This window comes from Tenrec ecaudatus, chromosome 5, assembly GCF_050624435.1.
Source record: "Tenrec ecaudatus isolate mTenEca1 chromosome 5, mTenEca1.hap1, whole genome shotgun sequence".
Classification (NCBI taxonomy): Eukaryota; Metazoa; Chordata; class Mammalia; order Afrosoricida; family Tenrecidae; genus Tenrec; species Tenrec ecaudatus.
In genome coordinates, this window is record NC_134534.1 from 184,300,943 (window position 1) to 184,325,714 (window position 24,772).

The 24,772-nt window shown below is 49.5% G+C and overlaps 1 protein-coding gene across 1 annotated transcript in view; it reads left to right on the top strand.

Annotated features, from left to right (window-relative positions):
• The window catches only part of ERC2 (ELKS/RAB6-interacting/CAST family member 2), a 763,082-nt gene that overhangs the window by 117,487 nt on the left and 620,823 nt on the right, over window positions 1-24,772 (top strand). The window contains exon 2 of the mRNA XM_075550919.1: window positions 20,862-21,278. Within this exon, the coding sequence (XP_075407034.1) occupies window positions 20,862-21,278 (417 nt within the window). The remainder of the gene's footprint in view (window positions 1-20,861; window positions 21,279-24,772) is intronic.

Here is a 24,772-nt window from a genome sequence, read left to right on the forward strand (position 1 = left end):
GGGCCCCACCAGCCTTTCCCTGGGATCATTTCAACGCCTCCCTCTCTGGTTTCTGCGCCTGCAGGTCTCCTGACCTCTTTAGACCTTCCTCTTGTTCTGCAATAGCCTTTTCTTATTAACAAAGTATCCTGCCTAGAATGAAAAAAACAACCAAACAATTCTTACAGATCCTAACGCATGTTTGTGACAACTCTGGGGAAGGACACGCTTGCTCCGTGAAAGCGTCTTCTAAACACCTTATTTCCTTCAGCTGTTGCTCAAATGTCGTGCCAAAGGAGGTCTTCCCTGACAACGCCGTATAAGAGCAGCACCCTAGCCATTCGCCCTGCACCCTTTTCTGATGACCACTGTGGCAGCTACATCATCTCCTGTCAACTCTGAAAAGGGGTGGAGCCTAGCCTGTCAATCAGACCATAGCCAATGAGGCCTGTGTGTGGGCGTGGCCTTCTCCGGAGGTTTCTGTGAATCCCTATCTTCCTCCCTGGAGGAGGGACACACACTCTCCCTTTGAGACATTCCTGTTGACAAGCCACATGGAGCTATGTTAATGGAGTCAGAGCCCTGGAGCTGGAGGAGCCACGTGCCAGTGCTGAGATGCTTCCACCACCACTAGATCTACAAGACTTTGCACCCACTGACCTGTGGTCTTCCTGCAATTGGCATCATTGCATGTGTTGTGTGAGTCTGAAGAGGAATTTATAGATTGGTATCAGACATGTGGGCTAATATCGGACATATGGACTTGACTGGACTGGGCTGGTATGTTTTCTTAATATACAATTACTCTTTGATATAAAGATCTTTCCTATGCACATGTGAGTTTCCCTGAATTTGTTTCTCTAGTCTCCCTGGACTAACACAATCATCTTTTATTGATCTGTGCAGCATTTACTATCACCCAACATGTTGTGTTCATATTTGTTTACGGATTGCCTCCCGTTATTATTCCATAAGAAGCTTGGCGGCTCTGTGGGTTAGCCATTGGACTGATAAGCTCTGGGTTGGCAGTTCAAACCTATCAGCCTCTCTGTGGAGAAGAAAAGATCTTCTCTTAAAAATGTACAGTCTTGGAAACTATAGACAGAGTGAGTAAGAGTCAGAACAGAAGTGGTGGCAGTTGGTTGACTGCTCTGCGGTCATTCCCTTTGTCTCTTGGTCCATTGTTCTGTGCACACGGCCTGCTGGATTATCACTGCTGTGACTGGCACATAGCAGACACTGCATTAATATTTTTGTATTAATGAATGGAATACCAGTCCAAAATAACTTTTTCCCTTATAATCTGCTAGTTTTATTTTCCAGTTTATCATTGTGTTAGTCTGAGTAGACTAGAGAAACAAATTCATAGATGCTCATATGTGTATAAGAAAGAGCTTTCTATAAATGAACAACTGTATGTTGAGAAAACATCCCAGCCCAGTCCAGATCAAGTCTGTAAGTCCGATACTAGCCCATCTGTCTGATACCAGTCTATAAAGTCCTCTTCAGACTCTCACACCACATGCAATGACGCCGAGTGCAGGGAGATGACAGGCCAGTGGGTGGATAGTCTTATAGATCCAGTGGCGGGAGAAACATCTCAGTGCTGGCACAGGTCTCCATGTGGCTCCTCAGGGCTCTGGCTCCATCAGTGCAGTTCCACATGTCTTGTCAGCAGGAAGACGAAGCAGACAGAGAGTGTGTCTGGCCTCCAGTGAGCTATTTATCCCCTTAGCGCTCCCAAACGAGGTCAGCAAGCTGCAACCTGATCGGCAGGCTAGACCCCGCCCCTTCCTCAAGTTGACAGTAGATTACCTACCTGCCACAATCATGTAAACTAAAATGAAGGACTTTTGAATGTTACAGAAGCACAGACCTCTGAGAATAAACTCATCGGTCCAGTTAGCAGTGGGTGGTACTAAACACTCCATTGCCACCACTTCCTGCTCTATCGTCTGCGTTGCATTTTGGACCCACTAATGGTGAGCAATCAAACTCCCTGCTCTTTTCCTATCTTATAGGCTCCGCCCAAACCAAGAAACAAACAAACAAAACCACGTGCTTTTCCCCATGTCCTTTTCCCTACCTGGAAAACTTTATCTCTACAGAAATTCTCCTTTCTTTAGATTCTGCTAAAAATTCACTTCTATGGTCATGGGCCCTCCCTCGTGCCCACCCAGAGTAAGGCTTTCAGTCTCTGTGTTCCCTCAGCACGCTGTCCAGGCTCCCTGGTACTACTGTGACCGTTAGTCTCCACACTTGGTGGTGCCCTTGACAAAGAGCACCTCCAGGGTATGGAGGACCCTGCCCCCCGCCCCCTCCCCCACCCCTCCCCCCAGCCCCCCTCCCCCCCGCCCCCCGGCTCGCTCTCTTTGTCTTTCCATCCGGATGCCTGAGTGTAGCCTGCACTCCATGGCGTGGCACCAGGTGGAACTGAAAGTACTGTGTCACAGAGTAGAACTCTCCCACAGGGCTCCAAGGCTGCAAATCCTTATAGTCTTTCTGAAAGGAGACTGCCTCCTCTGTCTCCTGTGCAGTAGCTGGCGGGTTTGAACAGCTGACCTTTCAGCTAGCAGCTGAGTGCCTAACCACTGGGCCACCAGGATGGCACGCCCTTTATGCTGAGCACACTGAGCAAATGCTGAGGCAGAGTGAGCCGGGAGGCTGCCGCAGAGATGAATGACAACATCTGCTCCCCAAGACGCCGAGTTTCTCAGAGTAAAGGAAGGGTTCTCCCTGGAGTGATCGTGTGTAGCCATCCAGAGAGACTGGGCCACGCCTAACTTGTTTCTATCTTTAAAAAAGTACCGTTTGCCGTGTTCACTGGAGAAGTTGCTAACTGGTTTTTACCAGTGTACTAAACCACTCCCCCTTTTAATACTAATTATAACACAAATACACTAATATTTATGGAGTTCGTGTATATGTGTGCGTGTGTGTGTGTGAGAGAGTGTATAAAACTTGCTAAAGATGAAACTATATAGAACCAGGTTTTGCTTGATGCCAGGCTCAGGTTCTTAACTAGCCTCCCCATTGGAACTCAGCCATCCTCAGCATAACTGTGTTCTCTATCTATCTATCTGTATGTCTATATAAGTATGGATATATACAGAAATACCCAGCTATTGATATGTATATGCATAGATCTTTGTACCTGTATTTATATATAACACACACATATGGTTTATATATGTATGTATATATATATCTTTTAGAAAAAGATTTAAAAACTACTTGAAGGGATAGACAAGGAATTTCTTCCCAAACATTGTAAACTATAAACCCACCCTCTGTTTCTTATTTCCTTCCTTCTAAAATCACAGACCTTACGATTTCCCCTCTCTTGCTCTTACTTCCATTTGGGTTTTAAAACTAAAGAAACAAATAAACACAAACCTCGCTGTCACAGACTTGGTTCCGACGCACAGTGGCCCACACATGATCGCTGTTCATTGCTGTGGAGTTGCCCCCGGTCCTGCACCAACCTCACAGTTGTTCTGGAGTCTGAGCCCACTGTGGCTGCCCCTGTGTCCACTCACCTCTTCTCGGCCCTTCCTCTCTGCTGTGGCCCTCGGCCTTGCCGAGCAGCATGTCCTTTTCCAGGCACTGGTCTCTGCTGACACATGCCACAGAGTCTCGCCGTCCGTCCTCTCTTCTAAGGAGCTTTCTGGCTGCCCTTCTTCACACCCGCCACTTCTCCAATACACCCACCGCCGCTCCAACACACCCACCGCCGCTCCAACACACCCACCGCCGCTCCAACACACCCACCGCCGCTCCAACACACCCACCATTCCAATACACCCACTATTCTTTAGTCTTCCCTGTTCAAGGCGCGTCCTTCCCTGCATCTGGTGACTGCTGTGCCCTGTATGGAAACAGAATCAGTTTCCCGTCATCCAGTTGATGCCGACTCAGTGACCCTGTAGGACAGGGTAGAGTTTCCCTGGGAGTTTCTCGGATTTTACCTTCTACGGGAGTAGAAATCCCCATCTTTCTTCCTGAGAGCATGTGGTGGTTTTGAACTGCAGACCTTTTGGACCACACTCAAACGCAGAGCCACTCCACCACCAGAGCTCCTTATATAAAGACAGCAAAAACAAGCCGACAAATAAGCAAGCCAGCGAATCAAGCAATGCCACCAACGAAACCCGCTCATCTCCCATCTCGCGGGCCCTTGTTGCTGTGCATTGTGGACAGCCCGCTCTTCCTAGTCCCCAGTGAGGGGCTTGAAGGGCAGGTTTAATAGGGCACAGACACGTGGGTGTGAGAGGACTACAGGCCTGCCTGTCCCTTAAGGAGAGCCCGAAGGAGGCTGACATGAATGTAATTCCAGAGCCAGAGTCCATCTTATTTGGAAAGGGGCCAGCCAGACCTGGCGCTAGCACGGTCTTATGTGAGGGCTTGCTTCCATTTACATCCTTCTCCCATTCAATCATGCTTTTGTTCCAGGTCCGGGCAGGGTCTGCACGTGTCCATATTTTCCTTATATCCCTGTTGGACTTGATAGGTGAGCTCAGCTCCAGACTCAAATTTGAAGGAAGTCGTCCCCCTGCCCCCCTCCCCTTTCCCCTGACCTGCTTAAAGGTCTCAAATGAATTGTAAAGTAAAATAAATTTCCAGGGATGCAGAAAAGCACTTTTTGAGTTCTTGTTGAAAAAGGAGAAAATTCTATTCTCTTTCACTGGTTGAAAGACATGAAAAGGCTCTCAAAACATGAAATGTATCTATCGGCTAGTGAGTGAGTACTTGGATTCCTGAGTCTTTGTAAGGAAAACCTTTGTTATTAAAAATGTGTGCAAAGCCATCCAGATAAAATAAAAGGTGACCTGTGATGGACCATCTTTCAGAATTGGAATTGGGGTGCGGGGGTGGGGGGGGTGGTCTCTGCCTTCTCGGCGCTCTGCCATGGAATCTGCCAAGAAACCAGTCCCTTCTCTGGAGTGTGGCTTTGGCTCAGCCAATCAAAGCACACACGGATCCTGACTTAGCCTTGTGCTTTACTGGTTCCTAAGTTCCCGCCCCACCCTCCCCGCTGCCCCATCTTGACATTTATCCCACTTATTTCAGGGGGACTCGAGGGAAGATTCCCCCACACCCCTTTCCAAGTCCTTAAGCAACACGCGGGAAGGCTGCTGCGTCCTGAAGCCCTCCCTGAAGGTGTTCTTTCTGAATCGGTTCAGAGGGAAGCGTGGGCTCGCCCAGGTGGGGAGTGATCATCTGTTCCAGAGCCTGCAGCCTTGTGGGGCGGGGCGTGCAGTGGGCACCGCAGCCCACGTGGCCAGGACGCGTCTGGGCCACAGATGTTGGACCCAGTTTGGAAATCTGGCTCATGGGGCAGCTGTTGGGCATGCCCAATGCTAATCATGTGGGAACTGGATCCTTTGGCAGTTCGGTGACTGATTTAGGGAGAGGGCGGAGAGGAAAGATCAGGATGGAGCCCTGGACAGGGAGCTGGGTACCCGGCTGTATCACAAGGGGTGCTGACACCGGGCAAGGCGTGGCCAGCCTCCTTGGGCCTCTCATATGCTCCTGTGAAGAGAAGCCAAGGAGATTGTCCCAGTCCCTTCCCACCAGGGGCGTTCAGTCGTCCATTAACTGCCGGACGTCTCTGTAAAATGTAGGTGGCACCAGGGAGGAAAACCTCGGCTGTTCTTTCAGGGAAGTTTATTGATGATGGGAAAGGCTAGCACTTGACATGCCAGGCTAAGACGTTCTTCTGGGCTACAGGCCTATCTGCACAAACATCCCAGCCAAACTGAATGTCTGTGTGTGTGTGTGTGTGTGTGTGTGTGTGTGTGTGTGTGTGCGCGCGCACGCGTGTGTGAGAGAGACTGCTCTCCAGCTTTAGGCCTTTCCCATGTGCCCTGGGAAGAGTGACCATCCATCCAGTGTGGGGTATGAATGCTGAGGGCAGGAGGTAACGGGACACGAGCAGTGTCTGTTTATCCCCGTCACGGCTTCGTGGGGTGTTTGTGCAGCTCGACAGCCGCTCTGCAAGGCAGGAGACCGGGAGGTCTAGAGAAGCATCCCCTGCCAGTGTCCTCCAGCTGCACCCGCCAGCAGCATGACACCAGCCAAGGCTCTGCGTCACCAAAGACCCCATAAAACAAACAAAAACCTCGCTGCGATCCAGTCAATTCCAATGCTGTGCAGAGGAGACCTGTGCTCCGCAGGCTTTTTGGTGGCTGTAAGCATGAAGGCAATAGATCCCCAGACCTTTCTTCCCCGCACTACTAGGTGGATTCAGACTACCAGCCACTAACCTCGGTAGCCGAGAGAGAAACATCAGGGTCTCCAGGAAACCTCACCATGCTCCCTGCCACCAAGTCAATTCAGACTCAGCAATCCTACAGGACAGAGCAGAACTGCTCGTGAAGGTTTCCGAGACTGCACACCTTGACGGGAGCGGAAAACCTCACCCTTCTCCCGAGGAGCTGCTAGTGGTTTCGAACTGCCGACCTCAGAGTTAGCAGGCAACCCTTCACCTATGGTGCCACCTCGGCTTCGTGAGCTAACCCTGAGGCAATTACATTATTCAGATTCTCTGTTTTTAGTGTGATTCCGACAGCAAATATATAGCAGAATGAATCCTCTTGGGTCTCTGCCTGCCCTTGAATCAATCTTCTTCTCATGTTGTTCTTGATGGGTGGGGCTGGGTGCCACCGCTGACCAATCACAGGGAGGCCTGGCCTGACTGAGAATGGGGTGGGTGTCTTGGGTCCCAGTTCTCTGTCATTTGGAGCGGGGCACTGCTGCTGTGTTTGCTTGCTTCTCTTGGATCTTGTTTTCCCAGTTGTTGCTTGATTTCCGGATGTTTCCCAGCGCTCCTGCCTGTCACGGCCTCCTTTGGCTTCAGAGAGGCCGAGGCTGTTTCTGGGGCTTGCGACCAAGGACCGTTAACTAGCCGGGTGGTGGTGCACACGTGGTGGGTGTGAGGTGCCACTGAGCCAGGTGGTCTCATGCTTTAGGGCAGAGAGGGCAGTACCTGCCCCCCAGGGCTTCCTACCTTGTAATCTTGATGGGGTCAGATAGCGGGGCCCTTTTTCCCAGGAGCTGCTGGGTCAGCCGGAAGCACTCACCTTTCAGTGAGCTGCCAGGTACGTTCCTGCTAGACCACCTGCGCTCTGCACAAAGGGAGGCTTCTACATAAAATTATTCCTGGAAAAACATCTTCCTAATCCCCTATAATAATGGAGAGATGGTCATGTTTGACAGCATTACCGACATAATCCATAAACAAAAGCTTCACACTTTTTAAGCATGGAGCGCAGCAATTTAAAATGTAGTTTATTAATTTGTAAGCGTCTCACTGACATACAATTCAGGCATCTTACATTTCACTGTTGGATCACCTTCATACGAGCCATGCAGCCATCGCTGTGGGCAGTGCCAGGACATCCCTTCTTCCCGCTTCACTTGTGAGCCCCCCCCCCCCCCCGCCGCGTCCCTTTGATGCCCCTGAACCAGTTGCTGTTCACCGATCCTGGGCTTTCAACCCAGAAAACACAGGGTTGTGCACCCACCACCTAATTTTAGGACATTCTGTTCACTTCCAGAAGAACACCTTTCTCCTTCCCCTCAAAAACGATGCTTTTGTTATCTGCCTTTCTTGTGTGTGTATATTAGTAGTGCATTCTCATGGTACATGGTCCACTTTTCACTGATGGAGCATGGCCCAGTCATTCATCTTTCATTCTCTCTTTCCGTAATGTATGTATTTTAAACTTCAATATGAGAAACCATAGGTACTGTATAGATGGGGAAGTAAGTACCTTCCTTACAAGGGGCTCTGGTGGTGTTGTGGATAGGCATTGGGCTGCGAGTTTGAAACCACCAGCAGCTCCACCAGAGAAAGATTGGGCTTTCTACTCCTGTAAAGTTAGTCCTGGAAACCCACAGGGGTCGCTACAAGTCAGCATTGACTACAGGGCAGTGAGTGGCTTCCTGAGTGAGTGACCTTACTTTCACGTCAGAGAAAGAGGTGACACCACAGGCGGTGGTAGATTCAAGTTCATTAGCAAAACGGAAATCCCTACTGTGTGGGCAGGGTTAGGCTGTGTAAGAGCCAGGGTGTTCCCATTTCCACCCCAGCCCTGTGCGTTGGTGTTCACATCACCCCCTCACGCACTCCCCATTTATAATTCCCCGGGAGCACAGGTCTGCCTGCAGAGGGAAAGGAAGAAACAGTCGGACATGACATTCACCACTCACCTTTCAGATGCCCGTCTGCTGGCAGCTTCTGTTGATGGTCTGACTCACGGTGGACTCCAGACTTTATTGGTCACACAAACCAGCTTTTCAGATTCCTTCCTCTGCACCACAGGGCCGTCTCCATCAGGTGGGCCTTCAATCCCTTCTCCAAGCGAGAGTAAGGCCAGGGCAGTTGTTTCTGAGTCCAGAACAGTGCTCTTCAACCTGCACGTGCCCCAGACGGCCTCGAGATTTGATTCAAGTGCAGACTCCGAGTCCATAGGTCTGAGTGGGGCCTGCAAAGCTGACTCTGCAGAAAACTCCCCGGGAGCCCGTGGGGGCAACGGTCAGTCTTCACCTGCCGCCTGCGAGGCACCAGGCGGCTCCATCCCACCCAAGTGCTCTCCGGGAGGCAGACCTGACCATTGGCTCCCAGGAAGATTGCAAACAAGAGAACCCTCTGGGTAGTTCTGCTGCGTCACATGGGGTCTCATGGAAGTCAGAATAGGCCCTAGGCTGGGACGGGGGACCCTTTTTCCTGGCCAGGGCCGTTTATGGATATTTATAGCATTGGTCCTGGGCCTTACGAACTGATCAACTTCAAGATGAGCCTGCTGTCTTTGGTCAAACTTGTAATTAGCTCACCCTTAAGGAGGGAGCTGGGACTGCTTCTCTTTGGTGAGGTGAGTTCCTGTTGGTGATTTTGGGGGGCTGGGAGGCTTCTATAGCTCCAAGGTTCTGACATTCCCCACCCCTGCACCTGGGCACGCAACAAGCAACCAGGTGATGCTGATGTTGGCACCGGTCCAAAGGACCACCCCATGGGCAGCATGGGGGTCAGAGTCAGCCTTTCTAGGGCGGGAGGCTTTAAGAAGCAGAGAGCAGCGGGGAATCGTTAGGAAAGACTGCTTTTCATGGGTACTCTGAGAAGGAAGATGGGAATTTGGCCAAGCCGTGTGGCTAGAAGTAGGGAAGGACTTGCCTCTCTATACCTGTGATCAGCTTTTCAGGATGACATTAGTTTAGGTAGAGTCTCTTACCTGTTTTAAACATACACAGGTAGGGCCTGCCCTACTTAAGAAGTACTCAAGTTACTGTGAACTACACCTCTGACCTTCGAAAAAACCCATCTTCTCGTCAGCAGCATGGACCATGGACAAGGCCGCAGAGTACAATTTTCCTGTGGTGTTATCCTCAGATGTTCACTCATCGGTGTTCAAAGATCACGTGACAGAGATACTGAAAACAAGAACATTAATACTCCAGACAACGCCGCAGAGAGGTTTAGCTGGATGCTAGAACTGGCTTACGAGGGAGCAATGGGAATAGATCCCTGTTGTCAACCAGGGCGACCCACACTTAGATGGTGCCAGATTGAGTCGAAGGACGCGTGGGAGGGGCTGCAAAGGGGGGGCCGGGGAGACGATGGCAATAACTGGTAGAATGTCATTCACACAAAGGGTGCGGTAAGCCATTGAAGGAAAGGGCTCCCGGGAAGAGTTGTGCGTAGCTCCGCTTGCACCCTCTATTGCTCGGGTGACATGTTCTGCGCTGTCTGTCCGCGTGCCTTGGGGAAGCCCCCTTCTCTTAGACTGGCCTCTGTGGACTGTGTCCGTTGGTGAGGCGTCCGCAGTCAGGTTACCAGGGCCCTTCGTGCCTCTGGGTTGCTGGCTACTGGCAGGGATTGCAGAGCCCCGAGCCGCACAGCAGAAGCAGCATTCTCAACGCTCCGCTGTGGGCTTATTTATAGACCAGTTAATGGGAAATCAATTGTATTCATTTTGAATTGGTCTCAAAACAGTTGTTTTCCATTTTCCCTCATTTCAAGAAATACCAAAGTGCTTAGTCTTGTCCTTTCCCACTGCTGCACTTATTTGATGATCAACAATTCATAGTCCCGGTGCCCATTTCTTTCCCGGCGGGAAGAAGGTTCAACCCTAGCTTCCAGCAGTCTTTCCTGGTCCTCCAAGACAGACACATGAGCAGTTTTATTGACCCGGGATGTGCCTGCCCCGAGCTTTGCACTTTGTGAGAGCTCGTGCTCTTACTGGCCCTCTGTGCGATCTCTGTGTGGCGTGCTGGCTCTTTCCTGTCGACTGATGCCTGGGGCTCTTCAGCTCTGTCCAGGGCACTGAAGACCAAGCCAGCATCCCAAAGATAACCCAGGCCCATCTGACTCAGCACCCGGCCTCTACACTGCTACTCTTGGAAGCCCAGAGCCCTTAAGTGCTTGTCCCCAGATTAGACCAGAGTGTGAGTGGCAAAGCTAGAATTAGAATTTAAATGGAGACTTAACCCCCTGCTCAGTTCAGAGCTCCAACACCATGTGCCCCCTCCTAGTATTGGTCTGTAATGTAAACCAGATGCCTCCAAAGCCATTACGAGGGTATTGGGGGGGAGGCTTCCCCACAGAAACTATTCTTTGCATTGCGAATCTTGGCAACATGTGGATGGTGTGTCAACGAATGTAGGTGCTCAGCTGTCACTGGAAGCAGGTCTGAGCAACCACAGGGTCCCCATGCTTGGGTCCTTTGGAAAGGATTCTCTTTTTTTGTGATTTAGGCACATTCTACCCTCAAGGAGAAAGCTTAGGATCTTATGTGGAAGTACTGGTTAAAACAACAAAAACACCACCTTTCTCAGCAGGAGAACTGTTGCACAGCCCACTGGGGCCATGTGTTTCCAGCAGACAGCTGCTGCGTGTCTGTTCACAGGCATGACCCAGTCCGGGCACAGCCTGCAGCCCCGGGAGAACGGTGCCCACGCCGCATGGAGGATGGCTGGGAAAGGAAAGGGCTCGGGGACCCTGCCCTTGCAATCTGATTAGAGACCAGCTGGAAAATGATAAAGAGGAAAACAGAATCAGAGGAGGAGGAGGCCAAGTTCTTCTGAGAGAGTCTGCTTTTGTTGAAAGAGTTAGGCTAAGCCTTTGTTTGAGAAGCAGCATGGAATTTTTTTTTCTTTTATGTTTAAGACTGTTGGGGCTCAGCCAATTCATAGTGTTGTGTAGCTCAGAGACAGTTTTCATAGCTAGGAAACCCTAAACTGTTTTTATAGAGCACAACTTTGTCATTCTTTTTGTCTCGTTTTGTTTTGTTTTTCTCCGCACAGTGTGGAAAAGAGCTTAAGGTCATACGATTCTTCGAGCCTGCCAGGAACTCCTATTTTCCACATTTGGGGATAAGACACAGTAGATTCTAAACATTTGGCGAGCCCCTCTTTGAAGGATTATGTGTTCTCTGTACCTCATACACACGTACATAATTATATTTTTATTCTACTTACCTTTTTGTACCACGGCCATTTGGAGTCTGGATCCGATGCTGACTGCAGTAGCGACCGCAGCCTCTTCCCCAAATGCCAGCAGAGGCCACAGTACCTTTCCCTGCTCCTCCGTATAAACTCAAGTTGGGCTGGCTTTATTGTCTTTTCTTTCTTCCTTTCTTTTAAAGATGTCAATCCTGGAGCTCCGTGAACTGTGCAGAATGAAGTTCTGTAGCATTTTCAGAACAGGGGGACTTCGGAATTGGTTTCAGACACTGGCCTGTCCCCAGTAATGATGTGATCGCTTGTATCCCTTCAGCCAACCCAGTGCCCCCTTGCGAAATGGACATCATGCTGAAGCTTGGGAGTGGGGTGGCCAGGGAGCGAGCTGGGGACGGCGGGCTCTTGAGTTCTGGGGGAGCGAACAGGACAGAGTAATCTGAGGTTGAGCGTTCCTCTTCTTGGACCATTGCAGAAGTGATGCCCCCATTCTCTGACCTTTCTGAATCCAGCTCCACTTTTCTGGCAACTCCCAATCACAGCAGTGCTGCCGATTTTGAACGCTCTCCGGCAGGCCTTTACAGACCGGTGGGACCCATGATCTGGTTCCGTAACGTCCGCATTTTCTTGGGTCACCTTTATTCGGAACAGGTACGAATGGCTCTCTTTCATTCAGCTGGTTGGCCTGGTGGCTGGCTTCCATCTTTCTTGGCATGGATGAGAGCTTGTCCTCAGCACTGCCTCTGCTTGTGGAAACACTCAAGTGGTATTCTGTCGGTTCCTGGAGTCATGTCTGTCTCTCATGGCTTCAGAGTAGCCTGGCCTCTTTTCCTTCAGTAGCTTCATGACTTACAGACCACGAGGCTGGTGTGTGCGTTTGAATAACAAGCACCCTGTCTGGTCTTCTTGGCAGGCATATAGACTCTGCTGGGCTTCAAGGTAGATCTTGAAGGGTTCTTTTTGGTGATGATACCACACCCTTCCTGGAGGATTGGTCCTCCCCGGTGCAGTCAACCAGATGACTGTCGGCTTCAACATGGCCAGCCTGCTCCCTTTCTGCTTAGGACGCGGGGCTTTATGCAGCCCATGTTTGTGACACCTTGCAATTCCCCTTGCTTCATCCTTTGTACCCTCTTCATGCGGATGGTGCGTGGAGTCCTGGGAGGCCTCCCCTCACTGTAAGTCACGCCATATCACCGAGGGAAGGTCCTGAAAGTTTTGCTTCGTCGTACCGTGAAGATGGACTCTGCTTTGAGGACACAGTTCCTCCACAGTAGTCTGCTGAGTGCCTTGCCACCGTGGGGCTCACCTCTGGAGCCACCTGAGAAGGTGCTCCGCTGCTATTGGCAATCCCTCCGAAGTGGGGAGCCTGTTTCTTCTTTGCTGGAAGATCTGCTGAGGCCCGAGTCACCTGCTGGTATTTAAAGTACCGGTAGCACAGCCTCCAGCAACACGCAAGCCACCACAGCACAGCAAACTGACAGACGAGTGGCGTCAAGAATACAGCTGAAAAGGATTGTCAAGGATTCAGATACAGGGGTAGTAATATATCCTCCACACACCCAGTGCTTAGAATTTAAGCTCTCACACATTCTCTTCTCTGATCAGGCACCTTATGAAAAATCTTTTGTTCATGCTTAGGCTGGTGTTTGTTTGCTTGCTGGTGTGTATGGAATGGCTCTTTCAAGTGGCCACTTCATTTAGGAGATGCTCTTAGGACCCCAGGTGATATTTTTTCTGATAGCCAGGCATCGTCTATTAGTTGTTTAATGTTGCTTTAATATAAAACTCACATGGTAGTGATTGCTTCAGGAAGGTAAGTTTGCAGTGAGGCCACACTATGCTTTAAAGTAGGGCATAAACCTAGAGTGTCTTTTGTGTATATCTTTCTATCTGTATAACATTAACCATGTGTATATTTATTACCCTTTTAGGAAACTGTATCTAAGCAAGTTTCATATCGCATTCAATCATTTTAAAGATAATTGCATAATTAATCTAGCCAATAGTAAATAGTTAAATATGAATAAGAAGAATATAGAGGAAAATGTTTTGGTTAAAAACATATGAAAAGGTCTGTTTATAAGAATCAATAAAATTAAATGGTTGAATAAAACTATTTTTAAAAAGAATGAGGGTTCCGCACAAAGGAGTAATTTTAGTAACAAGTAGTGTCTAATCTAAAATTAGTAGTTTATAGACTAGAGCATACCACTCACAGGACACATATGGGCATAGACAGCAAGTTATCAATGACAAGCAACCTTAAAAGCAATAGAGATGTGAACAGTCTAATGACCTCCCCGCTCATGACTTTGCATGTTATCTTTTAAGTCTCCCTTGTTCATAGTAATTTGAGAAATTCGTCATTTGAAAGAACCAACATTTTTGCCTTTTTTATTATCTCCATAGTTTTTGCTCATTAATTTTCTCTTTCCTCTTAACACATTGGTCGGGTTTTCACTTCAAATACCGTGTTTTCGTTCCTACATATTTTTATTCTCTCTCAAACTTCCTGGTCATTTTTGAATCCCTTCTTTTGAGACTGATTCTTTAATTCCATTTTATACTTACTTTTAAATAGCTATTGAAAAAGTTCATTTCAAAGATGCTTTATGCTCTGTCGATGACTTTCATTCAGGGATGTTTTCTTATGCGTGGGCATTTTGTTTATTGCAAGCTTATATTTGATGAGGCTGAGGTGGTTTTGAATCTTGAGGGCTGTTTCTCCACCCCTGCTGCTGGCCCCTGGGGAGCACTAACCACTTGGTAAGCCGGGCTTGATGGGAGAATCTCACATTCAGCATTCTGGTTCCAGGGCTCTCTCTCTGCTTTTGACATTTCTCTTCTCTAACCCCACTGCTGGGCAGTCAGTTCTGACTCACGGTGACCTTGAAGGACAGAGTAGAGCTGCTCCGTGGGTTTCCACCCCTGTGAATCTTGAAGAAAGCTGATGGTCTCCTCTTTCTCTCACGGAGCTGGTGGCTCCAGTCGCTGTCCCTCAGGTGCACAGGTCATTGCTCAACCCACGGTGCCACCAGGTGCCTTTCCCCGTACTTCCTGCAATTCCAACAGTGCTTTGAAGGCATACGTACTTTCCTCCAGCTGTGGCTCCCTGTGACAGCACCCTTGGGTGCTGATGGTTTGAGCTCAACAACACTGGTAAAAGCTTGCTGTGTGTACCACCAACAGCGCTGCAGGGACATGCCTGCCAAGCTGCTTCCGGAAAGATGGCAGCCCACCTGACGGGACTCTCGATGTATAGAAACACACACACCAATGGGAGTCTCTCACTATGCTCAAAGGTACCCTAAGAATAAGTCAAAGTCAGACCCACAGTCCACGTGGACAAGCGAGGCTATGGGCACAATGGAAATCAGGCGGGTCCAGAAAGAAGTCATAGGCAGCTGGCTGGAAATGTCCTGTCCCGCTTGGGGTTGACGTGAGCCAGAATGGAGTCAATCAGCGGCCATGAGCATTTTGGTTAGTGTAGCGGAAGGTACCCTGGGGAGATGCCGCGATGGCCATGGTGCCGGAAACGAGGTTGTTCTGATCCCATTTAGTGTCCGTTGCTCTGGGATGGTGTCACTGGGCTACACACTCAATCCTTGGAGTAAACTGGACATGCAGAGCCATTTCGCCTCATTCCATTGAGCACACCTAAAGGACGGACCAGGTGTTTCCAACTTCTTCTTCTGAGGAATGGCAATGAACTAGACTTATCCCAGGAAAAATCCAAAGTATGGACCCATGGGCGGGGAGAAGCAAAGGTTAAAACAGCATAGGCCAGGTCTCAGAGGTCAACTGTGGACCTAAAGCGGGACTGTTGGGACCCACCCACCAGCCTTGCAGAAGAAAGACTAGCTACCTCCTCGGCAGGTGGGCCTGTGACTTAGGACACGCTCAGGTTATTCTGACTCACACGCACAGCCGCACGTGTCTGTGTTGATACCCATTGTGATACCAGGACTAGGCACTGCCCTCAGTGCTGCGGCATCTAATTTGCTGATGTCGCCTTTCCCAGATGGTCACCCGCAGAACATCAAAGATCAGATTTATAAAGGTGTGGATAACAGAAGGCAATGAAAACAAACAAGCCGTGAGAGACATTTGGCTCACGTGAGAACCCCCTCATGATAGTCTTTGGAGTGGAACCCCATCACAAACCAGATAAGGCAGGGGCCCCTGAATTGTCTCATGTAATCTGCACAGTGAACCTGTGGAGTGGGGATTGTTACTGGGCCAGTGCTTTGGCTGAGCTCGCTCCACAGGGGTCTCCATGGCCTATTGGGGGATCGGCAGAGCTTCCTTCTGAGCTAAGCTGCGACTCTTCAGGGAGCAGCAGAGGGCAGGGCTGTTCTCACCAGCCAGGCGCTCCTCAGAGCGACGCCTTTTACAGAGGAGGAAACTGAGGCAGAGAATGTTCCATTTCCGTGGGTAAGTGGGTCTGGTCTCGCTTGCCCTGGGATTCTATACGTCGTAATCTCAAGGGGTAGACGCCCATTTCTCTTCAAGGTTCAGATCAGGGGGCCTCTCTCTTTGGGAGGCTCTCCCACATGCGCTCAGCCCAGGCTAGGCCCTGGCCGCACTTCCAGCCTATGGCTTCTTGACTTCTTTCTGGACCCTCGTGACTTCCCCTGTGACAGTCGACTCACCTTCGCTTGTCCACATGGACTGCAGGTCTGACCATTGGTTCCTTCTTTGGTACTTATAAGCATGATGGAGATACTCATGTGTGTGTCTCTCTATATGTACACATATGTATAGGTATACACACATAGATATACATGTGGATATACACATATATAGATATACTTAGAGATATTCTCACATAGATATACATATAGATAGACACATAGAGACATATGCACATATAGATAGACACATTCATAGATACATATACACATAGATACATATGCACATATACATGCACATGCATATACATATAGACACACAGATATACACATGCTTACACATGTATATACACATAATACATAAATACACATGTATAGATATACATATGTGTACACAACATAGACATTTATACATATATGAATGCAGATATACATACGTGTCAATATGCATATATGCTCACATTCAGATGTACATATACACATATATAGATATACATGCACACATAGCTACACACACATACACACATTGATATACATAAATATGCACATATTGATATACATAGATACACACATACTGGTATACATAGATACATATTGATATACATATACATATGTTGATATACATAGATATACACATGTTGGTATACATAGATACATATTGACATACATATATTGATATACATAAAACACACATATTTATATACATATTGGTATACATAGGTACATATTGGTATACATAGATACACACATATTGAGGTACATAGATGCATACACATATTGGCATACTTAGATGTGATGCATTAACTGATCACTTTTCCCTCCTCCTTCCTTCTCTCCTACCCTGTCTTCTCTCTTCCATCTTCCTTATCTGCCGTCTTTCTTCATCCAAGCCGCCATCCCATGCTTAACTGACTACGTTCCTCTCTCCCTTCCTGCTCCTCGCTACCATACCTGGCCTTGATTTGTCTTATGCCATCTTCATAGGAACTTTGTAGAGTGGGCATCATGATTATCCCCGGTTTTCAAATGTGGAAACGAATGGTCCAGGTGATGGGCAACCTTCTCATCGAGAGGGGCAGCTCCTTACAAGCTGTGATCCTAGCAGTGTTGAGTCTTCTCAAAGCGGTTTGCCCTGTTCTCTTTGGAATTCTCTTCTGGCCAGTTTACAAACCACATGAAGAAAAAGCAATCTTATTTTTGTCACTCTCAGAAAAGATCATTTCCAGTCTGCTCATCCAGATTCATCTGTTTATCTCCAAATAAACTTGGATCATCTCAGAAAACCAAGTTACCTTCAAGGGACAACATTTTGTCATTGTCAAGAATGTTTAAAGGTTTGGGGACATCTGCTAAGTCACGAGCTTGAGAACTTTGCCATGGCCATGTTGCTGGACCCACAGCTGTGGCCACTCCTGTGCACTTTGCAAGGCAAGGTCTTGTGGTTGGAGGCTGCTAGAGGAGGACCCTAGTACCTTACAGGCGCACCTCTTTTTTTATAACTGCTTTATTGAAATATAGAGTAAATACTATACAATTTACTGTATTAGCATGTAAAAGTTAATTGTTTTAGTGTATTTGTAAAATTGTATAACCATCATCATTTTTTAATTCCAGAAAAATGTCATCACCCTTAAAGAAACCTAGGCTTCTTTAGCAGTCTCTCCCCAAGTCACAGCCCTAGTCCTTGGTAACTACTAAGGTACTGTGTCAGTCTGGGTTGACTAGAGAAACAAATCCAGAGACACTCATATGTGTGCAAGAGAGAACTTTATATCAAAGAGCAATTAATTGTACATTAAGAAAACATCCCAGCCCAGTCCAGATCATGTCCATAAGTCTAATATCACCCCATAAGATTGATACGAGTCCATAAATTCCTCTTTAGACTCACACAGCCGTGCAATGATGCAGAATGCAGGAAGATCACAGGCCAGTGGGGGGAAAGTCTTGTGGATCCAGTGGTGGTGGAAGCATCTCAGCGCTGGTGTGGGTCTCCACGTGGCTCTTTCAGCTCCAGGGCTCTGGCTCCATCCACATAGCTCCATGTGGCGTGTCAACAGTATCTGGTCGCCACTGAGCTATTTATCTCTGTCGTACCTCCAAATGAGGTCATCAAGCTGTGACCTGATTGACTGGCTAGATTCCACCCCTTCACAGGTTGGCAGGAGATTATGTAACTGCTACAGTTACTTTATGTTTCTACAGATTTATCTAGTCGCGGCACTTTATATAAATGGAACCATGCAATATATGGTCTTTGGTGACTGCCTGCTTCCACTTAACATGTTTTTTCAATATTCATCTATGTCATAGCATGCATCAATACTCCATTATTTTTTATGGCTGAATAATATTCCATTGGATGGCTATACCATATTTTGTTTCTCCATTCCTTAATTAGTGGACATTTGGGTTGTTTGATGAGTCACAATGTTAATTTTTTTTTCAAGTAAGATATACAACTGGCCAGTAGGCACATGAAACCATATTTCACATGGCTCATCAAAGAGGAGCCCTCCTGGGGTAGTGGGCTGCTAACTTTAAGTTCAGCAGTTCAAAATTGCCAGCTGCTCTGGAGGAGAAAGATGAGGCTTTCTACTCTCATCACGATTTACAGTTAGGGAAATCCACAGGGGTAGTTCTCCCGCAGCCTCTAGGACAGCGGTTCTCAACCTGTGGGTCGCGACCCCTTTGGGGGTTGAACGACCCTTTCACAGGGGTCGCCCGATTCATCACAGTAGTAAAATGCCAGTGATGAAGTAGCAAGAAAATCATTCTGTGGTTGGGTGGGGGGGTGGGGTGGGGGTGGGTCCACCACAACATGAGAAACTGTATGAAAGGGTCGCGGCTATAGGAAGGTTGAGAACCACTGGTCTGGGTGAGTGGAAACTGACTCAGTGATAGTGAGTGAGTCATTAAAGATACACCAAAGCCACGGTGACAGCCCTGTCACACCCTAAGCCCAAAGAACCCCATCCTAACTCAGAGCAGTCCTGTGCAGGGTGTCCCAGGCGGCAGATCTTCACAGGGACGTGTCAGTAGCCTCCAGTCTCTCCACCGAGTGGCTCGTGGGTGTGAACCACTCACCTGTGATTAGTAACCCGACATTGACCTGGCACTACCACCTGGGCTGCTGTTGACACCGTGAGGATGGCTATCACCAGAGGCACAGATGTGACCCTGGTTTGGGGTTTGGTTTTGGTGGAAATGTGAGGAAATGAAAATCCCCTGACAGACACTGCTGGGGTACCTGTGGCTTGCTCCTGTACGACCATGGACACGCTCCATCCATTCCTCACGACCCCAGCCTGCGCGTCACCATGTGACCCAACCATTCTGCTCCTAGGCAGATACTCAAACGCAATGCGAACAGACGTCCACCCAGAAGCTTGCCGTGCACGTTCACAGCAGCACGCTAAGACATGGTCAAGCAGCGCACCTGTCACGGAGGAATGAGTACACGGCGGTAGGTCCGTGCACAGGCTTCTCAGTCGGCCACAAAAGGTGTGCAGTGCTGACGTATGCTGCAAAAGAAATTGCTCTTGGAAACCTTCGGCCGAGCGAGAAGCCGGACACAACCATGTGCATGAAATGCCCAGGACAGAGCCATTGAAGCCTGCGGCCCTGCTCTCACCAGCCTCGGGGACAGCCTCGGGGTGGCGAGGGAGCACCGTAGTGAACTCAACATCTGCCTTCACACAAGGGTGCCTCTCCTGCCAACTGGTGACAGTTTTGTTTCTCTGGTGTTTTCACTCTGTTTGGGTTAAAATGGTGGGCTGCTGGGGCAATAGGCCGGCGATTCTGGAATGAAGTGCTTCCCTCCCCAGAGCTACATCTGTCCTGGTCCGGGTCCCCAGGAGGAAGGAAATCAGAAGGCGGCGTAGAGCCCACGCTCGGCTTCCCTTTTGTTCCTGTGCATCAAGCCCCAGCCGGCTGTGCGTAGCGTAGGGTCTGCGCTGTGTGAGGAGACGGCGTCCCCTTTCTGTTCTCTGTGGAGGGACTCTGTGTGGATGAGTTTGTTCTGTTGAATAGCTTTCGCTTGCAATGGATTTTTCTTTGTGTTGATTTTTTGCTTCTTTTTCTTTTTCTTTTTCCTTTTTTTTTTCATTTTCCATGCTGTTCAGTTACTGGACGCCCGAAGAACCAAGGTTTGTCCGCTGTTCGCAGTTTGTCTGTGTGACTCCACCTCGTGTTTGAGTGTGTCTGTCTGCCTGTCTGCCTCTGTCCCCTTTTGCTTGCAGCTGTAGCAATCCTGTCTACCAAACCTGCTCCTAGCTTGACTTGTGAAACCCCTCCCACACAAAACCCAAACCCCAAACACCCTTGTGTGTGTCTACTTGTGGTGGATGCTATGACTTTCATTTATACATGGACATGCTTTGATGATGAAAATTCCCGCATAGTCGAATCGAGAACTGCCCCCCCTCCAGGAAACAAGGAATGCTGGTCCGGAGTACTGTGGGCATAGGGAGAGGTGTGCTTGAGAAAGTGTCCCCCTAACCTCTTCCACGTCCTCAACTAAGACTGTAGACGTGTGATCTCCCCTGTGAGTGGTACTAACCCACTGCCCCGTGTTTGTGTCCATCTCTCTCCAGACACTGAATTAATTTCCCCTTCTCCATGCGCTGCCCCATGCTTCCGAAGTCCCCGTGGAGGACTTCACGGCTGGCCTTCCGGACCTCATGATTAACATTCCATCTTCACGGTGCGGTCGTGGCCGAGAGCTGGCGCGCAGAGGCCTGACTGTGTCTCCCTTCTCTCTCCCCTCCCGCCCCGGCTTTCTCTTGGCAGCATCTGCAGCTGACCATCCAGGCCCTTCAGGATGAGCTGCGGACGCAGCGCGACCTCAACCACCTCCTGCAGCAAGAGAGCGGCCACCGCGGGGCGGAGCACTTCACCATCGAGCTCACCGAGGAGAACTTCAGGCGTCTGCAGGCCGAGCACGACCGGCAGGCCAAGGAGCTGTTCCTGCTGAGGAAGACGCTGGAGGAGATGGAGCTGCGGATCGAGACGCAGAAGCAGACGCTCAACGCCCGGGACGAGTCCATCAAGAAGCTGCTGGAGATGCTGCAGAGCCGGGGCTTGCCGTCCAAGAGCCTGGAGGAGGACACGGAGCACACGCGGCGGGTGGCCGAGGCCGAGTCTCAGGTCAGCCACCTGGAGGTGATTTTAGACCAGAAGGAGAAGGAGAACATCCACCTGAGAGAGGTAAGCACCTTGCCTCTGTTTCTCCAAAGCCAATTAAAAAAAAAGTTATGGCTGTCATCACTGTGTGTTTCACAGGTGGGTGGATAGTGACCACCTTCAGACAGCTGCCCGCCAAGTGTTTCATAACCTCCCTGCCTGCTCCCCACGTTCACTCTGGGGTCGGGCGGCTTTGTGCCCCTCTGTTTGCGGCAGGCGTACTGCATTGCTGGTTACCGTGTGTGTTCGCGGTCCCCAGGGGGCCGTCTCGGTCAGCTCCGGGGTGGTTCCCACTGGCGCTCTTATAGTGGAGATGCCTTCAGGGTCTTTGGAGGTGCACTTTCAGTTGTAACTGTACCAGCGACCATCTCTGAAAAGCAGTGTCTGCCGAGCCGGGGGATACCAGCTGCCCAGGGCACTGGGGCATCCAGAGGGCTGGAAGAAGCAGACACCTCTGCCTTATCGTGACATAGAAACAGCAGATTTTAAAAGCCAGAGGGTGCTGGGTGATATGTGTTTTCTGAGAAGGGGCCGCAGGCCAAATGCGTGGGGAACCTATGCTCTCAAACAGCAGTTCTCAACCTGTGGTCTCAGCCCCTTTGGGGGTTGGATGATCCTTTCACAGGGGTTGCCTATATATTTCCAATGACCTTAGGAACTGAGACACTGCTCCTCTATCCGTCTCCCAGCGGGCCTGCCCACATGCACATACGCCCACATACAACAAGTACATGGCGTGAAGACCGTTACCCGTGTTACACCATGCTTCATGGCAAAATTTCATTAGAAATATTTCACAATATATAATTACATATTGTTTTGTGAATAATCACTATGCTTTCATTATGTTCAATTTGTAACAATGAAAATACATCCTGCAGATCAGATATTTGCATGATGATTCATCACAGTAGCAAAATGACAGTGATGAAGTAGCAACAAATGTGATGTTTTGGTTGGGAGTCACCAGCACACGGGGACGGTCTGAAAGGGTCATGGCGTTAGGCAGGTTGAGAACCACTGCTGTAGAAGAACAACAAAGTGAGGCACCATGTCCTCAGAGCCGAGCCAGGGCAGGGTTTGCAGCAGGTGAGGCACAGGGATGCTCTGGAAAGAAGGGGGGATGTGCAGGAGAGAAGGAGAAAATGCACAATGAAGTCAGGGCGCTTTGGTTTAAGATCACCTGCGCCTGCATTCACGTAGACCAGAGTCCCAGGTGTTCTAAGCATTGTTTTAACACGTAGTAGGTCACACCCTTTGAATTGGAGGAAAGTCTTTCTGAGACAGCCTCCAGGGAGTCTTCCCGTCCTTGAGTGTTGGAGCGTCCAGACGTTTGAGCAAAAAGAGTCGGAGAGAACGTAAGGAGAACGTGTGGGGCACAGCCAAGGCCTGATACTTCCGCAGTGTCCATGTCCCCACTGGGGTGGCGATGGGTCTCACAACCCTGCTGTGGGCCAACACGGATCTAACCGAAAACAGGAAGCAGTAAGAGGGCAGGCGATCTATTTTGACCATCTTCCGTAGCAACACATGGAAATTCTGAGGGAGGGTTGCTTCTGGAGCACCGGAGAGGTCCTGGCCATCAATGTCTGACAGAGTAGGCAGCCCTTCTTTCAGGCGTCACGAGTTCCACGTGGGGGCTTACTGCTGCCAGGCATGCCCAGGGTTTCCTGTGTCATCCCCCGTGTTGACTTTGGACAGGTGAGTAGCCTTTAGTGCCCTCGAATGAACCTTCTGACGTGTTCTTTCTCATCCTGTTTCCATGAGACAGCACGCTTGCACAGCCCGCCTTGGCTTCCTATTGAGACACTTAACGATGTCTTTTCCAGGCCCAGTTTTCCCATCTATATGCCAAGAGGGGACTATCAGGCCATCCTACTCAGAGGGTCCCTGTGATCCTCTTTCCTGATATTCACGTCCCTCTGTAAGCCCTTCCTCTTGAGTAGAGGGTGAATCGTTGACTTGCCTCTAACCAACAGAACGCAGCAGAGGTGACAGATGCTCCCTCCGTGGTTAAGTCACATGGAGTGTGACTGCCTTCTCAGGCTTGGACACGTCCATGAAAGGGGCTGCCCTGTGGGAGAGCCCGCATGGTAAGGAACTGGGGCAGTTCGCCAACCAACAGCCAGTGAGGAGCTGAATTCTTCAGCCCGAGGGTTCACAGGCAACTGGATACTTCCAGGGTCCACTTAAGGGGCTCACAGAAAGAGCCGTCTGACCCGACTGACCCCCAGGCCGCAGGCTTCTCAGAGGCAATCAGTAGAGGACCCCTGCCCATCCACCAAAAGTGTGAGATGAGACATGTCTCTTATGTGAGGTGATGTGCTTTGGGATGCTTTGGTGCAATAGACAACTCTGGAAGTGGAGCAGAGGACGGTCCTCGCCTCACCGTCCTCGGTGGCCCTCCAGTCCCCTTGACGGAAGCGGAGACGTGCGGCCTGGTGTGCGGTTGACTGCAGGGTTGGGGGTTTGTGTTGTTTCAAAATGGTGTGTGGTAGAGGGCGAGATACCCAGGCACCAGAAGCTACTACATTACATCGGGGCAGTGCCATGACGGAGCTTGTCTGACGTCACCTGGGGGAACAAGTGCCGAAGCCGGGAATCACATCCTACTGATTCCAGAATCTTCCAGAATTTCCGCTTCTTCTCTAACACACCTTTCTCAACCTGCAGAAAAGCCATTCAAGGGCCATCGAGATGGGTGTGTGCATGCGTGCTGCGTCAGCGCTGACTCAGGGCCCGATGGCTTTCAAAGCTGCTTCACGGCAGGAGCAGATATACACGGAGTGTCTGCTGCTTCCAAACCGCTGCCACTGCCGTGAGCAGCGGAAGGCTTTGCTGCAGCACCCCCAGGGCTCTTTGGGGTCTGTTAGGAAAAGGGACTTTTAAAAATACATGCATGTGCTGTGTTCATCTCAAAGACAGTGGCGTCATCCACAGGTGACGCTGAGCTGCTTGGGATCATTGATCGCACTTGTCCCTGGACGCTGTGCCGTTCCTTGTAACCCACTTTAGAAAAATGTCATCTGGGGTCATAAAAGTTGTGTTTTTAACTGGCAACCTATAAAATAAATAAAAATATGCGAGCAGTTGTTTCCCACGGCCAGAGGACTGGGTAACTTCCGTCATTAGTTATTCTGTGAGACAAAGTTTATGGTAAACCATTCTCACGTTCTTTGCTGATTTTTGTAATGTTCTTCTGGTTAGCGTATTTTGGTCGATTTTTTTATTTTAGTGGAAAAATCTGGCTTCTTGCTTTTGGTACTCAACCAGTAAGAAGAACTCAGCTAGACTAAACACGTTACCTGAAGCCTGTGGATTCAAGTAAATCAAAGCAGGATTTCACATGTACCTGAGGCTGTAGGTTCAGTGTGCCCCTGATTCCTTGTTCCTCCTGAACAGCTGGGCCAGTGTGGGGTGAGTGGGTCTGTGTTGGAAAACGGAGTGCTCCCGATTGAATGATTCCTTTTCAGGCAAAGGTGTGGGACCACACATCAACTCCCCCTCTGGGACCCGGA